Below are 20,000 nucleotides of genomic sequence, written 5' to 3' on the forward strand. Positions count from 1 at the left end.
TTCCCCCTCTTCGCCTCCACTCGTACACACGGCGCCATATAGCAACATCAGCACAATATTTTAGCACACCAACAGCAGTCATCAGAGAAATATCTCCCGATGCTGTTGTGAAAATAAATAAATAAATAAAAAAAAATAATAACATTTCATCACTTTACATATATATCGTGTGCCAGTTTTGTGATAATGTTTTAGTTTGTAATCTCAATCTCTCTCTCTCTCTCTCTCTCTCTCTCTCTCTCTCTCTCTCTCTCTCTCTCTCTCTCTCTCTCTCTCTCTCTGTTACGTATATATTCAAATTCTGCTACACGTACATGAATTCTGTCACAACTGAGTAAATATACATTTTTCAAGGGAGCAAATAAAACCTTTGAAAATTGCCCATTACAAAAATGTGCTTAGTGTTGAGTGTTTACAAAAATATTTCAGTCTTTTGTTCACATTGCAATGGATGCAATTTCTATTTCTCTTATCTCATCCAATATTTTTCGCCTAGCAGTTCATAAAACGCTGTTGTTCAGGTCCTGAATTTTGTGATTATTTATAAGGATTCTAATTAGTTTGAATACCAACTCCACCAAGAACAAAATACAGTAGTAGTTATAATGGTAATACAATAATACTACCTAATACTCTGTATATTGCAATCCCCTCGCGTGTGTGTATGTGTGTGTGTGTGTGTGTGTGTGTGTGTGTGTGTGTGTGTGTGTGTGTGTGTGTGTGTGTGTGTGTGTGTGTGTGTGTGTGTGTGTGTGTGTGTGTGTGTGTGTGTGTGTGTGTGTGTGTGTGTGTGTGTTTTATGGGTCCACCAGCAGCAGAATGGCATTTTTATCATAAAAGTTGAGTACATCTCACATCCCAGAGGAAGCAGGAAGGCGTCCACTTCCAGAACAACGCTATAAAAATGTTTATATGATCAAGATTAATGGAGTATTTCCCAGTATAGGAAGGATATAGAGATAAAATAACAACGTCAAGTACTTAATTTCCCTCTCTGACCAACACAGCAAAATATTTCGCTCTGTGCAAAATTTCCCGATTTCTTCTTTCGTATAAGAAACTTTTCATACAATAAATTTTCTTCACATTCCAAATTTCATTCTTATATTTTATTTTCATTTATGAAGACAGTTTCACATTCTTTAGATTTCTTTAATAAAAAAAGTAAGACAAAATGGAAAATGTAACAAAAAAATTTTGAGTATGAGAAAACCCAGGATACACACACAGAAACACACACACACACACACACACACACACACACACACACACACACACACACACACACACACTTCACAAGCCAGAGGACCCGGGGTTCGATTCCCCGGCCGGGTGAAGATATTAGGGTGTGTCTCCTTTCACGTGTAGCCCCTGTTCACCTAGCAATGAGTAGGTACGGGATGTAAATCGAGGAGTTGTGACCTTGTTGTCCCGGTGTGTGGTATATGCCTGGTCTCAGGCCTATCCGAAGATCGGAAATAATGCTCTGAGCTCGTTCCGTAGGGTAACGTCTGGATGTCTCGTCAGAGACTGCAGCAGATCAAACAGTGAAACCCACACACACACACACACACACACACACCTCCCTCTCCCCAACTTATACACATAAATTATTTTTCTCTTTTTTTTTTCGTTGCTTGCTTACGTGTGAGTGAGTGTGTGTGTGTGTGTGTGTGTGTGTGTGTGTGTGTGTGTGTGTGTGTGTGTGTGTGTGTGTGTGTGTGTGTGTGTGTGTGTGTGTGTGTGTGTGTGTGTGTGTGTGTGTGTGTGTGTGTGTGTGTGTGTGTGTGTGTGTGTGTGGTGTGAGTGTTTATTCATTCATTCACTGCAGTAGGTGAGGTATGTATGTACACACACAAACACAAACAAAAGAAAAAAAAATCGTAGTGTAGTGGTTAGCACGCTCGACTCACAATCGAGAGGGCCGGGTTCGAATCCCGGGAAGCGGCGAGGCAAATGGGCAAGCCTCTTAATGTGTGGCCCCTGTTCACCTAGCAGTAAATAGGTACGGGATGTAACTCGAGGGGTTGTGGCCTCGTTTTCCCGGTGTGTGGAGGATGTTGTGGTCTCAGTCCTACCCGAAGATCGGTCTATGAGCTTTGAGCTCACTCCGTAATGGGAAGACTGGCTGGGTGACCAGCAGGCGACCGAGGTGAATTACACACACACACACACACACACACACACACACACACACACACACACACACACACACACACACCGTAATGTCAGTCCTCAGTTTTGTGGCAGACTTTATCAAAGGAGACAAGTTCCTCAGTTATATAAATATGTTAATCACTCCTCCTTCTCTTCCTTCTTCTGCTCCTCTTCGTCCTTCATCTCCCTTCCTTCCTTCCTCCCTCAGGGCAGAGTCTGGGGGCTTTCCAACTTTACTCTCCTCCTTCCCTCTCCACTCCTCTTCCTCTTCCTTCTCCTCCTCCTTCATGACAGAGCTGATTAGGTGTGCCGGGGGAAGCGATGAGAGGTTCTATTCCCCTCACTTCTGAACCACAGGAACCTCACCAAATCATGTCCACCTGTCTGACTATTACCTTATATTTTTTGTTCATTCTTGCAAGGGTCTTATTTATATATACTGTAGGTTTGTGGTGATTGGTTTTCGATTCTTCATAATGTATTTTTCTTTCCAATAACTCAAAAGGGAAGACACCTGCCCTACTTTTCTTCCACATGAGTGATTAATTTCTTGCTGTGTTAATCTGCAGAGATATCTCTGTTTTCATCCCACGTGGGCCTTGACACTCCTTTTGCGTGTGTGTGTGTGTGTGTGTGTGTGTGTGTGTGTGTATTGCTCACAGTTCCTGCGCGGTTTGTTTAAGGAAGTTGGTTCATTGGGTGACGGGGCTGATTAGCTCACATGACCGGAATCCGGGAGCGGCCATAATGCTCCGCCGACACAAGTACATGTACATACACAGGTACACACGAGGACGTACTGTACATACCGTATCCCTCACATGCGGTTAATGCACATGGTGTGTGCGCATTTCATTTCCTGTTTCTTCAGAATCCAAACACACACACACACACACACACACACACACACACACACACACACACACACACACACACACACACACACACACAGACAGACAAAGCTTATATGCGTTCTTCCTATTTCTCCTCTTCCTCTACGTGTTCTTCCTTCTCTGTTCCCACACACTCTTCCTCTCCTCCCGACGGGAGAATCTTCCACAGGGTGAGGGGGGAACGAGAGAGGGAGAGAGCAGGAGAGAGGGAGGGAAGCGCTGGAGGGGCCATCGGCGAGGGCTGAGGCTCTACCCGGCTGCCGGCCCTCAGGGGGTTGGTTGGGGCCTGCCCTGGGGCCTCACTTTAGGGCGCCACAGGAGGGGGAGGGGGCGGGGCTGGATAAAAGCCAGGACGGCCCTGCCTGAGGATCAGTTGGGTTGTGTCTGCCTCAGTGCTCAGTTCTGTTGGTCGTGTTCTGCTGGGGGACGGTGCCGCCTCGCCCTGTGCTCCGTCGTGTTCTGCTGGCCCGCTAGTCGCTGCTGCGCGCCTCATTAGCGCGTCTTGACCCTTCCGCTGCGGCCCTGTGGTGGCGGTGGTGGTGGCGGTGTGGTGGGCACGTGGTGGTGCTAATAGTGGTGGTAGTGGTGGTGGTGGTGGCTCCTGCTTCTCCTCCTGCAGCATCTTTCCTGGTGGCTCCTCGCTGACCGACACAAGGTAAAGAGGGAGAGAGGGAGAGGAACGAGGCCGGGCGCGGGCTGGCGGGCGAGGAGTAGGGGTGAGGGGAGGAAGAGGGGGGTTGGGGGGTGAGGCGAGGAAGGAAGTAAGGGATGCAGAGGGTGTGGTGTTCCCTGGGTGGAGTTCATTTGTTGTGAGGTTCTCCGTTCATTGCTTTTATTGCTTGTATTTTTTTTTTTTTTAGCTAGGATAGGGGGTGGGGGAAGGACAGGGTATTTGCAGTCTTAACACAAACTCTCTCTCTCTCTCTCTCTCTCTCTCTCTCTCTCTCTCTCTCTCTCTCTCTCTCTCTCTCTCTCTCACTTTCATCGGTTTTCTAATTTTCTAAGCTGCACAGTCCTCCCCAGCACACCTTGTCTCACCTGGCCTTGAATCAGCACACCTGCACGCACATTGATGATTCCTGTTAATTAAGCGGCCAGGTAGACACGTGACACTGTTTAATTTCGCATATTATTTAACTCACGCGCCTGTTTCCTGATTATTCGTCCGACCAGGTGGTGGTGGAGGAGGAGGAGGAGGAGGAGGAAGAGGAGGAGGAGGAGGAGGAAAAGGAGGACGTTAATGGTGAGTATACAATTAAATCTCAGAGAATGACTTCCCTTTCCCGCCTGTGTGTGTGTGTGTGTGTGTGTGTGTGTGTGTGTGTGTGTGTGTGTGTGTGTGTGTGTGTGTGTGTGTGTGTGTGTGTGTGATGAGTTAGGAGAAATTAGCAAGGTGATTTCGAGCTTACATCCTTCCAGTCATTTCCGTATCGTTCCTAGATGCCTTCGTTCCTTCATCTTCTCTCTCTCTCTCTCTCTCTCTCTCTCTCTCTCTCTCTCTCTCTCTCTCTCTCTCCTACTTCTCCTCCTCCTTTCCTCCACTCGTTCTCCGATCTTTACTCCCTCTGTAGTGCTTCCTCATCCTATTGCTTTTCTCGCATCCTCGTTCCCTTTCTATTAATTTTCAATCTCTCCCTGTCTCCCCCTTCCTTCTATTGCGTTTCCTTAATTTTTTGGACCATCTCCCTTCCTCGTCCCCCCTTCCATCATCATCCTTCCTTCGTTTTCCTTTCCTACCTCTGTCACTTTCATCCCCACACACACACACACACACACACACACACACACACACACACACACACACACACACACACACACACACACACCGGATTTCTCTTCTATGCCTCAGTCCCTCAACCTCCGGCACATTCGTTCTTACCTAGCTCTGCCCCCACTCGCCCCTCCCCCCTTCCTAGTCCAGGTGAGTTCCCTTCACCTGTCTCTGGGACGAGTCACCTGTAGACCCCACCTGCTTGCCCTCCTCACTTTCACCCAAGTATGCTCGTATACACAAAAAGAAAGAAAGAGAAAATGGCATGAGGATGTCGAAAAAAAATAGTTTGGGAGTGCCTTCTCCTGGCCGCCTCTTACTAATGTTCCACTTTCTCCTTGTCTTTTTTTTTTTTTTAGATTGCTTAGTAAATTATCATTTTACGACACCGGAACGCTAAAAATAGAAACGGCGTATTTTCCATATGGACGTCACGGGATCAAAACAAAAGAGAGAAAGAAAAGAAATGTACTGAGCTAGAAAGTTAGAAAAAAATATTTGTGTCTACATTTTGATGAAGAAAATAACACTGAAATGCGTAATATAGTAGTTCACCTCAGCGTTCTTTCCCTCCTCCTCCTCCTCCTCCTCCTCCTCCTCCTCCTCCTCCTCCTCCTCTTCCATACTATTTACTTACTCCCCTCCTTCAGAACTCTAGATCTCTGTAACATAAAAATCCACTTCCCCTTCACCTCCTCAAGACAGAAGAGCCTCTCCTTATCTCTTTAGCAGGGAGTGAGGGGAGGAAATGGTTAGTGACGAGTAGAGCCATAATGGGAGATTAAATGGGTGGAAAGGGGACGCCTGCTAGGGTGATGATATGGGTGGGTAACTGAAAGAGAAGTAGAAATTGGGATGGATGGAATGGGAAAGTTTTTTCCTAATATGTTTATTAATTTACTTATATATTTCCTCATAATTTTTCTGAACTATCAAAATTGCTGGTACTCATTCATCCGGGCGAGGTATAAATTGTTTCCTCTGTATTATTAAACACAGTAGTAGATATTGTACCTCGGTCAAGCTAGTCATCAATTTCATTCCCGTTATGTAGGATTACAAGGGATTATATAGCAGCTGACCTCATGTTCCTGCCAGGTTTCACTACTGTATTAATTGCAATATAGAAATGATAATACAACGGAAGATTTTGTTACCACCAGACTGCCATTCTCCACTCACTTTCCACGTATTGCAAATAAACACCATCAGTCTTCATAATTACTAGCTAAACTTTACGTTCTCAATTTCATTAGTCATTCTAAACAAAGTGTATGAGTACGTTTTGTAGTATGACACTCGCACACACACACACACACACACACACACACACACACACACACACACACACACACACACTCCATTACAATAACAATAACGACCGGACATTTATATATACAACAGTTAGCAGCAATCAATTGTTTTAATATGATTTTTTTTTCCTACCATTTAAAATCAGAGGGGCCGACAGACAGGTAGACAGGCACACTGACAGACTGACAAATAGACTGGCTGATAAAAGACATGTAACTTTTTTTCTCTTTGACGGGCCATCAAAATTGTAATAGAAAACTGAGATTTGTTATTTTGCATGAAAGAACAAATAATTCTCTCTCTCTCTCTCTCTCTCTCTCTCTCTCTCTCTCTCTCTCTCTCTCTCTCTCTCTCTCTCTCTCTCTCTCTCTCTCTCTCTCTCTCTCTCTCTCTCTCTCTCTCTCTCTCTCTCTCTCTCTCTCTCTCTCTCTCTCTCTCTCTCTCTCTCTCTCTCTCTCTCTCTCTCTCTCTCTCTCTCTCTCTCTCTCTCTCTGAAGCATAAACACTAAGAGGCTGAATATTCTGATGATAGAAAAGTGTGCATTTTTTTCCTTTACCTGTCATCATATTAAGTACACAGGTGAGCGGACAGGTAGCCAAAGTAACGAACGAGAAAATAAATAAGTAGAGGTTGATGTCGAACTGTAATGAGTATGGCAGTAAGGCGGGAGATAATGTGCGTAAGTATAGCCTTGTGTATAACTGCGTGTGTGCTACTGTCAAGATATTTCGAAAGATGTACAGGAGTGTGATACGCATTGCTTTCTCCTCTTCCTCCTCATGATCACTCTTCTCTTCTTCTCTACAACCTTCTTTCCTCTCTTAGTTTCCTTCTTTCTTCCTCTTAACTTCCCTCCATATCTCCTGTCTCCCTTCTTAGCACACAACTAACTTTCCTCCCTCTTACTGCCACATCCCCTCCACCACCATTCACCACTCTTTATCTCTCTCTCCTTGTTACCTCAATCTCTCCTGCTACATCTCCTGCCTCTCTTAACTGTTCCCCTCTCCTAAACCTTCGTTCCCCTTCACTCCTTCCTACCACGCACCCACACCCTGTCTATCTCTTACTCCCTCCCTCCCTCAGGCCTCACACGCCTTCCCCTCCTATTAACACTCGTGGGCGGACTCAACACCAACACCAAAACCGTTCGTCAAGGTCTTCTGGGGACAAAATCCACTCGTAGACGCGATATGAAGGGCTAAGTTATTGGGAAAACTACCCTTCGTCTTTCCTAGCCTTTCAAGTGGCGGCCTTTTTATTTCCTCCCTAACGGCGTTGAAGGGGAGTCGGAGAGGATGAGCGCGTAGGAAGGGCGTTACAGGTGAGGGAGTGAGAGATAGAGGCGTTCAGGATCTACAGGTGGGTTTACTAGTGCTGCTTCGTCTGTGTATAGCGGGAGGCTGGGCATGCTTGTAGCCTCCGGGCACAAGCCATATAGAGCTACAGCCTCCAGTCTCCTCCTCCTCCTCCTCCTACTCCTCCTTCTCCTCCTCCTCCTCCTCCTCCTCCTCCTCCTCCTCCTCCTCCTCCTCCTCCTCCTCCTCCTCCTCCTCCTCCTCCTCCTCCTTCTCCTCTTACTTCTCTTCTCCACTCGTTCTCCTCCTCTTCCTCACCTCCTTTACTAATCCCGTTCTGCTCTTTTATACCTGCAAATTACTCGTTAATTTCTCAATATTATTTTCTGGTTTGTTTTCCATTATTTTTTCCTTATTGTAGTTCTTTCTTTGTCATGTACTTGTTGATGTTCTCCACTATTTTTTCGTGTCTCGTAGCCTTGCCCCCTCCCGTCTCCTTCTTTACATGCATGTCTCTTTTATACAAAATGTTTAATTCATTCATTCATTCCTTACCTTACCTAACGTCCTATGTCTTATTTTATCCTTTCTCTCCACTTATCTCTCTTTATCTCATTAGCCTTCATTCCTTCACTTATGTTCTCCACCTTCCTTAACTGCTTCCTCCTGTCTCTTCTCTCAACCTACTCAGCCTCCTGCTCAACCTCACACTCCCCCGCCTACCTGCGCCCCTCCTGCCTTTCCCCTCCTACCTGTCTCCCTCACACCCTTCCTCCTTGCTTCCTTGCACACCCCGAAGGCTACCTGCCCCAGATCTGGCCAAGGTAGCCTCAGGTGGTGCAGGATTCCTTGAAGACAGCACAGGACTCCTCCGATGAGAGTCTCGGCACGTGCCTCACCTGCCTATCCCACACACCTGGTACCTCATTGCTCCTCCACACCTTTCCTCCACTCTCCCTCCCTCCACTATCTCCCCGTGAGTGTTCCCTTCCTCTTCCATCTTCCTACATCTCCGTCACAGTCCACCTCTCGTCCCTCGCTCCACCTGTACCTTAAGAAAACATTGCCTAATTAATCTCCCAGAGCAGGTGGGATGAGCCGCGCCCCCTTCCCTCTTGGTACTCTGTGGATGTTCCTCTCCTTCTCCCTTTCTTCTTCCTCCCTCTCCTTCTCCTCCTCTTCCTCCTCCATGCCCTCTTACTTATCCCTTCTCGTTAGTGTGCAAAGAAGTAGCAGTTTAATTTTTTCTTCACTTTACACCAAAATTCGACTTCAGTTTAACAAGAGAGGATTGTACATCATCTAAGACACACAGCACCACAGTAACACAACGGTCTCCTCAGCCCTATTAACATGCACGCACTTTTTTAACTCTCATTCCCTACATGGGTATTTCTCTTTGTCCTTGCCTTGATCTTACGGCGCTCTGAGGCTCGCTGATAGAACGACCAGCCAACCTTGCACTTGCCAATTTTCCGAGTGGTCACTGCGACGCATCGAAAAAAAAAAAAGTGGGGAGCCGCCGGTTACCTGGAGTCCCGGTGGGCAATATGAGGAGGTGGGTGAGGGTGGTGAGAGAGGGAGCGCTAGATGTGGTTACAACTTGAGGTTTTTGAGACGAGGAGAGAGTGAAAGAAACACAGACACAACCAGACAAGTTAAAGAAAGAAGCACAAACACACCAAGACATACACTTCCACGGACTCAACCCGACAGACAGACGCGCAGACACAGGTTAAAAAAGGAAAAAAATACACACACAGACTAAGACACACACACACACACACAGACACACACCCCAACCCAAACAACAGACAGGCAGACAGGTAGACAGACGGATGAGAAAAAATGGAAAATACACGCATAAAAAATATAGAAGCCTACAGACACAACCAGACAGACAGACAGGCAGACAGACAGACACGCAGATAGATAAAGCAGCCAGACACCCAGGCAGACAGACAGATTCCTGGAAAAACGAATGAAAATGTAACAACAATTCATCGACAAATATCAACAGAAATATGACACATGAGGTTTTATTCATCGGTTTTTTTTTTCTTTTCTTTCCTCCTTTTTTTAGGTTTAATATGTGTAAATCAAGGAACAGTCCCCTCCAGCCACGCAACCTTAGTATTGAAAAGCCAAAGGCAAGCGTATCTCCTAATGCCATCTGACGGCTGTTCAAAGAGACCTCAATCAAGCAGCCGGGTACAAAAGACAAGGATATATTAAAGGGTAAAAAATTAAATATCTACATCACTGATTTGAATCTTAAACCTGAATACAAGGTACTTTATTTTTTTCTCCAAGTGGTTTCTTTGCCCACGCTGGAATTCCTCTGCCTTATTTTCAGTGTTCTTATGCGACCGATTATGGGAAAAGCACAAAGCAACACAAAGGAAAGGATAAAAACATCTGACTTCTTGGCTCTTCCAATGCCACTGAATAAACTACAAGGCAAAAAACAAGAGAAAAAAGGACATAGAGAGAGAGAGAGAGAGAGAGAGAGAGAGAGAGAGAGAGAGAGAGAGAGAGAGAGAGAGAGAGAGAGAGAGAAACCCAAATTAACATTTAGCTTAACCTAACCAAATATAACTATACAAAATCAAATTAACCAAACCTAACCTAACTTGACCTAACCTAACCTAGCTTCCGTCTGATTTTTCCTACTGCAGAATGTTGTCTCCCTCCATCTCTCCGGCCACTTCTCCGACTCTCACACACAGCGGGTCACCTACGCCGCCCCTGTACCCCTCACAACCCAAGATCTCGGGTATTCCCACCGTCGCCGCCGCCTCCAGGTACGTCTGCCTTGTTAGACTCACTATAAGCTAAGTTCCATATAGTTCCCTGCCTGTCCCTCGTTTCTCTTACGTCAAGGGTTACTATACCTATACTCTAGCATAGTTATAAGTTTCTTGGCTATAGTTTCTGTACTGTGTTTCGGTTTTTTGACGTGTGGTAGAATTATCTCTTACTCTATTTAGCTCTTTCATGTGTTCTGTTAGTTAGTCAGGCATAGTTATAAATTTCTGATTAGCTTCTCTAGTATGTCTTGTTTTGTCATGTGATGTTAAAAGTTAGTCTAGTAAGATTAAGGGTTCATTTCTTTCTAGTTTCCTTGCTGTTCTTCCTTCTTCTTTTTAGTCTGTCAAAGTTAAAATGATTTTTCTATAGTTCACTTATTGACCTTTAATTTTGAGGCCTGTAGTACTTAATATTATAGTCAATCAATTACATTTAGAGGATTTTTTTTTATTGTCTCCTTGTTAGTCTTTCTCTTCCAGTTAAGTGATGTGCTAATGGCAAATCATAGTATTTATTTATAAGTCTTCAATTGTTTCTTTATGTATTCCATATTTTTGTGCCTATCTATTAGTTTATACTGCTAATTTCTCCATTGGCTATTTACTTATATGTTACAATGGTTTCCACAGTCAAGTTCATTGCTCGGACATAAATAAAAATGAGAATCAAAAGAAAGATAGAAAAGGACAATACAATGTTGTTTATATAATGATTTATGATCCAACAAAAAAAAGTGATTAAAAACACATTTCTAATTTTCTTTTTATCCTTTTCTCTCCTGTGAACTTCCATCCACATCCTCTCTCTCTCTCTCTCTCTCTCTCTCTCTCTCTCTCTCTCTCTCTCTCTCTCTCTCTCTCTCTCTCTCTCTCTCTCTATCTATCTATCTATCTATCTATCTATCTATCTATCTATCTCCTTCTGTCTGTCTGTCTATCTATCTTTCTCTTTGCATATCTATCTATCTGTCTTTCCCTGCTTTCCCTGCGTCCCTTCGTCCACTCATGCAGATTCACAGCGCCCGTTCACATTGACGTCGGCGGATCAATCTACACATCCTCTCTGGAGACACTGACGAGGTAAGTACAAAAGTAAAGCCTTAGTGTCTGTTTATCTCTCTCTCTCTCTCTCTCTCTCTCTCTCTCTCTCTCTCTCTCTCTCTCTCTCTCTCTCTCTCTCTCTCTCTCTCTCTCAATATGTTTTTTTTAGCTATGATATTATAAAAAACTTTCATTTTTAACTTTTTTACTGCCAAATGATATCAGAATGTCAACAGTTCTAAAATTTCCGTTAACTTGCGATTATTTTACATGAATAATAAAAAAAAATGGGAAAAGAAACTGAAACGATTGAAATATTGAGTATCGTGTTTTAAAGATTATAACAGAAAACTCATACATAATCACTTACATATTCCTGAAAAAAGAAAACACCTGTCAAGGAGTTAAAAAAAGGGAACAAAGACAGATATATGTTAGTATGTGCAAGTGAAATTAGTGCCACAGGTAAACCACGCCAGTAACCACACCTGGGATGCCACAGTACGTATAAACAAACAGAAACACAAATTGAAAACAAAGCAAAACTATAAATTTCTTTCTCTTTACCCTTTTTTATATATTATTTCCTACATGTTACACCTTCCACACTTTTATTTTTTATTCTTGACTTTATCCTTTTATCTATTCACCTTTATTCTTTTTTTTTTTTTTGGTGAGGAAAATAACGTACAAGAATAAAGCTAAAAATAAGAACAAGTGTTAAGCAATTGTAAAAAAGCTTTTGTGCGATTATTTTTAAAACTACTTATTTAATTCTCTCTCTCTCTCTCTCTCTCTCTCTCTCTCTCTCTCTCTCTCTCTCTCTCTCTGGACAGAAGATATCATTAAAATAAGAATAAAGTAATGTAAAACTAACTCCATGAACGAGTTACAACATATTTTATAAAGTTGAGACATTTTTAACACCGACAGACAGACAGAGAGAGAGAGAGAGAGAGAGAGAGAGAGAGAGAGAGAGAGAGAGAGAGAGAGACGCCTACTCTTTGTTATAGGCCAAACAATGATATAGGAATTCGTGAATATGAAAAAAAAAAAATCGTTTATATTTCAGTCGCCCTTTCGGCTAAGAGGAAAATACGTGACTGTGAGAGGACGAAAAAGAAAATAGGGAGAGAGAGAAAGGAAGGGAATGAAGAGAGGAGGAAGAAACAGGGGGTTGATGGGAAAGAAAACAAATAACTGTAAACTGAAAACCACATCGGAAGTCTCTCTCTCTCTCTCTCTCTCTGGAGGCAGCTGCTTGGAGGGATGGAGGGTCACAGTATAGCAGTATAGCAGTCATACCATTGAGAGAGAGAGAGAGAGAGAGAGAGAGAGAGAGAGAGAGAGAGAGAGAGAGAGAGAGAGAGAGAGAGAGAGAGAGAGAGAGAGAGAGAGAGAGAGAGAGGGAAGGAGGGGGAAGAGGGAACTAATAAAATATACTCACAAAAACAGCAGCAGCATTATATTGAGACATGCACGGAGGATATACTTAGCTGGAAGGTTTTGCTGAGAGATAGACTACCCTCTGTGTGACTGCGACCCTGTGGCGTGTTGCAGAGTCCAGGTAAATGTCTGGCAGGTGCGTATAAAGGCCACCTGTGCTACAGAGGCTACAGTGGCATGCGTGACGGCTCATTCTCTCACCTAGTATTCACACTTCTCGATACGTTTAGATATTGAAAGAAATGCAATCTGGTAAACATCGGAAATTTCTGGTGAATATATCCGCGCGCACACACACACACACACACACACACACACACACACACACACACACACACACACACACACACACACACACACACACACACACACACACACATACACACTCACGCACACGTACACGCACGCACGCATACACCAAACAAAAATAAAAACAAAAAAGACGCGAACACTGCCTGAGGGAGGCGAGGAGTGCGCCTGCGGGAAGCGATAAAGTGGAACTGCGAAGGGAGAGAGAGAGAGAGAGAGAGAGAGAGAGAGAGAGAGAGAGAGAAAGGCGCCGGGGGTTGGAGGCCCCTACCGCCGCCTCCGCTACAGCGAGAGAGCCTGAGGGATGGCGAGGGGCGGCCATGCCCTGAGGAAGGCAGACGTGAAAAGAGGGCGGAGAAGAGAGAGAGAGAGAGAGAGAGAGAGAGAGAGAGAGAGAGAGAGAGAGAGAGAGAGAGAGAGAGAGAGAGAGAGAGAGAGAGAGAGAGAGAGAGAGAGAGAGAGAGAGAGAGAGAGAGAGAGAGAGAGAGAGAGAGAGAGAGAGAGAGAGAGAGAGAGAGAGAGAGAGAGAGAGAGAGAGAGAGAGAGAGAGAGAGAGAGAGAGAGAGAGAGAGAGAGAGAGAGAGAGAGAGAGAGAGAGAGAGAGAGAGAGAGAGAGAGAGAGAGAGAGAGAGAGAGAGAGAGAGAGAGAGAGAGAGAGAGAGAGAGAGAGAAAGGTGGATAATACAGGATTAGAGAAGCAAGCAGAGGATGCCTGACTGAGGCGAGGGTCGGGGAAGCAAGAACCAGCGGCTTTAAGGCAGGAATGGGGGAGCGGGAGGATGCCTGGGGGGACGGAGGGAGGGCTGGAGGAAGGGAATGAATGCCTGAAGGGTTAGAGGGAGGGAGGAGGGCTATTGATCCAGGGGGTAGGGAGGGGACGCCTGGGGGTGCCCGTGGGTCAGCTTAACGAGCGCCGGAGGGCAAAGGTGACAAACAGCATCCTAGTTCTGGTGTGTGGGGGTGAGGGGGGAGGGGAACTGCTGCCTGTGTCTCTGCCCATCTTCCCTGCCTCATATAACCCACTGTCTGTCTCCCTCCTCTTCTCTGTCTCACGTTCCCCTCTGTTCCCTCAGGCATTTCCCTTCGGCGGCTCCCTTCGGTATCTCCCTCACAGCCTCATTTCCTAACCTGTTTTCTTCCCCTGCCTCACTCCGTAAGTCCTACACGCCTACTGTACCGTAGCTTCTATATATCCTTCGTCCCCTGTCCCATAACCCTGCCCTGATTATGCCCTTCTTGTAGCATATTCTCCTACCTTAGTCCGCCCGCACCTGTCTGTTGCCTTCACATTTCCTTTTACTTATTCGTTCCTTGCAATATACACTCATTCATATTACCACCACCACTACCACCTTATAGCTAGTAAAATATAGTGTGTTATATATTCACTCGCCATTGTATCGACATTTCGAATGCCCAACACGTTAAAAGCTCTGCAAATATATTAGTTTTGGCGTTACTTGTTATATTATTTTTATTAGTGACGGTTATTTCCATTACCAAATGCTAAACCGATTTGCTAAGTTTCGTAACGTGCAGTAGTTTCGCAAGATTGCCTAGTGTAGGTCTATCAGCTTGAAACAATTTTCTTATGTTTTAAGAACGTATGTGCGAGTGGGTTGCAACACTCATAAATTATCTCAATACGCGATGAATTCTAGATATGACTGTAAATAATACCCACTTGTACCTAATCTTTTGGTATCTTAGGTGTTATCTTTCTCACGCACCTGTCCGCCTGCCACTCGTCCACCAGATGATGAAGAAACAATCAAAGCAACAAGAAACAACAAAAAAATAAAGAAATATGTGTTAGTCTTGAAAACGTGTGTGTGTGTGTGTGTGTGTGTGTGTGTGTGTGTGTGTGTGTGTGTGTGTGTGTGTGTGTGTGTGTGTGTGTGTGTGGTGATGGCTGTGTATGGGTTAGCTGTGTTTAAAAATGTCAACAACAACAACAGCATCAACAAAACCATCAACATCCAGACTCATGACACATTCCAATACACGGAGCAGGACAAAATTTTATCGCAGTCTCTCCTGTTGAAGCAAATCTCATAATAGCATGTACGAGTCATTGGGAAGCAGATCAAGCCTTTTCAACCCCACTCGACTGCAACGCGATCTTTTAGACTTACCTGATTTTTTTTCTCGGAGTGTGTGTGTATGTGCGTGTGTGTCTCTGTGTGTGTGTGTGTGTGTGTGTGTGTGTGTGTGTGTGTGTGTGTGTGTGTGTGTGTGTGTGTGTGTGTGTGTGTGTGTGTCTGTTCGTCAGTTTTCTTTTTTTTTATTTTAGTTTCCTTTCCTACAGTGGATTAAGTTAAAAAGAAAAAAGAAGAAAAAACATAGTAATCTCTTTAAATATGAGAGAGAGAGAGAGAGAGAGAGAGAGAGAGAGAGAGAGAGAGAGAGAGAGAGAGAGTATTGTAATGGCGTGCCACTGACGCTTTGTGATGTATCGGAGCTCTGCGATATTTTGTTGATGTTTAATTAAATTCAGGTAATGGACGAGGCAGGTCGGCCCACGCTACTCCAGTCCATCCCTCTGTCAGCGGCTCTATTAAGTTTTATTCGCTCTCGTCCTAGATACCAATATGTTATCATGCAGTAATGGAAATTAAAGTGACGGGTTTTGATAGGGAGAGGAGGAGGAGGAGGAGGAGGAGGACTACAAAATGAGGGAAACAGGTTTTGTTTTTTTTCAGAATCCTTTATCAAGTGAGGCATAATGATAGAATAAATGAACGTTTGATAACTGTATATAGAAGGATTTTTGAGTACAGGAAATCATAAAGAAAAGATTGTTGTGAATCACACACACACACACACACACACACACACACACACACACACACACACACACCTACATCTACCACACATGCTACTTTTTTTCACGATTCACATAGGTCACTAATATCTACATGCCCTATCCCTCCAAGCACTCCGCCCTCATCCTCTCCCCCCATGCTCTCCCCTTCTCCCACACACGTTAAAAAGGCTGGGCAATAATCGTGGGGGTCGAGCCACTTCACAAACTTCATATAATGGGAGTTAAAACGGTGTCTAGTGACCGGCATTGTTCTCTGAGTCCCCAGCCCTTCGCGCCTTTCATGTCTCACAAGCTCACCAATTTGAAGGCAGTCAAGAACGCCCGCCGGAGACCCTGGAGAGCTTAGAACCCCGGCTGTAAGGAGGGAAGGGATGGGAGAAAGGGGGATACAGGGACAGAAGAGATAGGCACCTCAGGCAGCCATGGTATCCTTTCCCCTCCTTTCCTTTCCCCTCCCATCCCCTCCCTTCCACCTCCTTACCTCACATCTCTAACTCTTTCCTCAGGACCTCCCGGTCAACAAACAATGTGTACTTTCTCTTGAAGGCTTGTTTTAGCTTCATTTTTTACCTTTCTTTTCGCTCTTTTTCTTTTGATGTGATAAGAACTCCAATCGTTGCTTATTATGATTAAATCTATCTGTAATATCATTCATGTTTCTCTTCACCACTAAAAGTTATTATCCTTTGTCCTTTCTCTCTCTCTTGGCTTTGAGAGAAGGACCGACTATTACCAAATACAACCTTCTACAAACTGTCCTATCACAGATACTCGCATTTCGACTAAAGAACAAAAAATTGATAACAAAACACAAGCTGTTATACATTATTCAGCCCCAATTCTCATCCTCTCTCATCTATTTCTATCTCGCGGTGGTGTAATGAAGACCTCCCCTCACAGCTGAAGTACGAGTAAACTGCACCAACCACCTACATGCCAGTGCTTCCCTCCACCACAAGGGACCGCAAACCACACCGCAAAACACAACTTCATGATGGGCCACAAAAAAAAAAAAGAAAACACTTCAGTTTCCCCCGTGGGTATAGAGTCTCGTGGGCCGCTACACACTCCATCAACACCGTGGGATACCGACTCTCAGCACCTCCCCTGTAGTACACCTCTGCCCGCCTCAGGTCCTTCGTGCAGCTTCCCTCCCCGTGGCCTCAACGTCCATGCATTCCTACAGCTAACCTCCCGCGGCTCCTGGCTGGGCCCCGTTACCCGCTGGCCCGCCGGGTTTCTCTGGGTTGCGGGATGTGTGGGTACGGCTGCAGCTACTCCTACACACACACACACACATACACACACTCACACACACACACACACACACACACACACACACACACACACACACACACACACACACACACACACACACACACACACACACACAACCGTGCAGGGAAAGGCAGAGCAAATGAGCGGACGCGGCATGGAGAATATAAGAGAAATACCATTAATTAAGGAGGAAAGTACCTGACCACTGCCGCTTTCTCTCGCAAAACGCAAATAAATACTCAGCGTTCAGGTAATCATTAACACTGGAAAACAGACCTTGCCGTGATACTAGATAACTAATGCATGGGAAACTTCATAGCTGTCTCTAGATGTCCTGTGGGTGTACTTCACGTAAAAATATACCTAATCGACCAGTGTATTAGAATAGAGTTTAAACAGAATCCCCGCTTCGTTCTGTACTTTGGTTATGTTCAATTAGATTCTATGGAGCAAGCTTTAGTTAAGTAAAGTATAGCTCGCTTAAGCCTCGTTAGGTTAGATTAAGTGAAGCTAGGTAACAGTAACCAGATTAGGTGATATAAAGCTAAATTAGGTTTCTCTCTCTCTCTCTCTCTCTCTCTCTCTCTCTCTCTCTCTCTCTCTCTCTCTCTCTCTCTCTCTCTCTCGGGCAGCAGTGTTCAAGCTATCCTTCTAATCCCGCAAGACCTGTAGGCGTGTAAGAGGACACTTTTGCCTCACCACGTGCTAAAGAACTCTGCCTCCAATGAAAACGAAGAATAAAATATACTGATACGGAAACGCAGGAATTATGTGCTGCGTGTGCTTGCAGCATTTCCTGGGTTCACTATTGTCGTTTTGTTTTATGTCATTTCGAATGTAGTTTTCTGTCCGCAGTAAGAAAAATACACACGCACTAAAAAGACATTCGATTAAAATATACATCCCTTTTGTCATTTTTCCGAATTAGTTTAAGTTTTCATTCACTTTGTTTCTTATTTACACTCCACTTGCTATTTTCTTCTCTTCTCCTCATCATGATATTACGTTTTTCTTAATTTTCCATATTCTATTTTTCTGCCTAAAATTGATTCAACGCTTAGATCATCATTAAGTCAGTTTTTCTTTATCATTTTTTTGTAAATGAAAGATTACATTTTTTTCTTATTTTCACAACGTTATCTTTAATTCATTTATCATCTTTGTTTTTGCTTCATTTACGAAACCGAGACAAAATCAAATGAATAATAAAGACGAAAATTTATAACATATACGTATCCTCTCTCTCTCTCTCTCTCTCTCTCTCTCTCTCTCTCTCTCTCTCTCTCTCTCTCTCTGTCTCTGTCTCAAGCCTCCCTCCCTGCAAGCCTGCCTCCCTCCCACTACCGCCGCTGGCACTCTTTCCTCCCTCCATCGCTTTCTCTGCCCCTCCACACCCCTGAGCAGCGTGGGGATCAGACTGAGCGCAGCGGCACCTTCTGTGACCCGCAGGGAAGAACGATCGATCCGGGGACGCGGGTGCTCCGGGCGAAGAGTGAACGCAATAATGAGCACAGCGCCCCTGGCAATTCCCCTCCTACCCGACTCCTCACATCCCCCCACTCTTCCCCAATTCTTCCCCCTCTCCCCTCTCTTCTGGTATCCCTGGCCTTCCTGTTCCCCTTGTTCTTCCTCCATCCCCTCCCAGACTTGCTCTCGCATTCTCTCCTTCCCTTCCGCTTTGCCTTCCCTTTCCCTTTCCTTCCCCTCTTTTCTGTCCCCAACCTCCCCCCAAAAAATCTCTCTCTCTCTCTCTCTCTCTCTCTCTCTCTCTCTCTCTCTCTCTCTCTCTCTCTCTCTCTCTCTCTCTCTCTCTCTCTCTCTCTCTCTCTCTCTCTCTCTCTCTCTCTCTTCTCCGTCAATGATTCTGTAAAGTTTCCCTCACGTGTGTGTTTATGATACGCCTATTTCCTCCTAAGTTTTAAATCTCTCTCTCTCTCTCTCTCTCTCTCTCTCTCTCTCTCTCTCTCTCTCTCTCTCTCTCTCTCTCTCTCTCTCTATCTATCTATCTATCTATCTCTTTCTGACCTGCAATGCAATTTCTCTGCATTTGTAAGCCTCTGCTCTCCATTTTTCCGATAGATTCTCCTGGAAATGTGAACTGAATGTCACACACACGGCATGGTATCCTTTGCTCTCGCTGGTTTTCTTCATGACCAACTAACCAGATTATTTTCATGACACCGCGCGCCAAAAATGACGAAGATTATGTCACTTCCCAATATCCACTTGACTTACATACTTGTTTGACGAATGGAGGTCTTTTGTTTACGGTAAAGTGCCAAATACTTGTTGGAACAGAAGCTATTTTGTTAATTGTAAAGTGTTAAAGTTTCATGAAAAATAGATTGCAAACTCCACTTGTAGTTATGTAGAATATATTTGTCACGTTCGTTAGAAATATGCCTTGTGTTTCAGCGTAAGTCTATTACTATTGTTTGAATAAGGTAAAGTAGTAGTAGTAGTAGTAGTAGTAGTAGTAGTAGTAGTAGTAGTAGTAGGAGGAGGAGGAGGAGGAGGAGGAGGAGGAGCAGAAGGAGAAGGAGAAGGAGGAAGAGGAGGAGGAGGAGGAGGAGGAGGAGGAGGAGGAGGAGGAGGAGGAGGAGGAGGAGGAGGAGAAGGAGAAGGAGTAGGAGAAATAAGGAGGAGGAGGAGGAGGAGGAGGAGGAGGAAGATGAGCAGGAGAAACAGGAGGAACAGAAGGAGTACGAGGAGGACGAGGACGAGGGAGAGAGCTCAAGAGGAACGGGAGGAGGAGGTGGAGGAGGAGAGTGACGAAAGAAAGACAAATGAAGATAAAAACTCCCACTCGTTTAAACAAAGACATCATAGAATAACCCAATCTGTCACACTCAGGT

The 20,000-nt window shown here is 44.7% G+C and overlaps 1 protein-coding gene across 7 annotated transcripts in view; it reads left to right on the forward strand.

Annotated features, from left to right (window-relative positions):
• LOC123510974 (BTB/POZ domain-containing protein kctd15-like) overlaps nucleotides 1-20,000 on the forward strand; it is a 105,770-nt gene that overhangs the window by 54,011 nt on the left and 31,759 nt on the right. For 6 of the 7 annotated variants that reach the window (XM_045266528.1, XM_045266529.1, XM_045266530.1 and 3 more), the window contains 2 exons: nucleotides 10,113-10,238; nucleotides 11,256-11,324. In XM_045266528.1, coding sequence (XP_045122463.1) covers nucleotides 10,113-10,238; nucleotides 11,256-11,324 — 195 coding nt within the window. Of the gene's footprint in view, nucleotides 1-3,445; nucleotides 3,706-10,112; nucleotides 10,239-11,255; nucleotides 11,325-20,000 lie in introns of those variants that run through there. The other variant, XM_045266534.1, reaches the window with a different exon arrangement.

This window comes from Portunus trituberculatus, chromosome 30 (genome assembly GCF_017591435.1).
Source record: "Portunus trituberculatus isolate SZX2019 chromosome 30, ASM1759143v1, whole genome shotgun sequence".
Classification (NCBI taxonomy): domain Eukaryota; kingdom Metazoa; phylum Arthropoda; class Malacostraca; order Decapoda; family Portunidae; genus Portunus; species Portunus trituberculatus.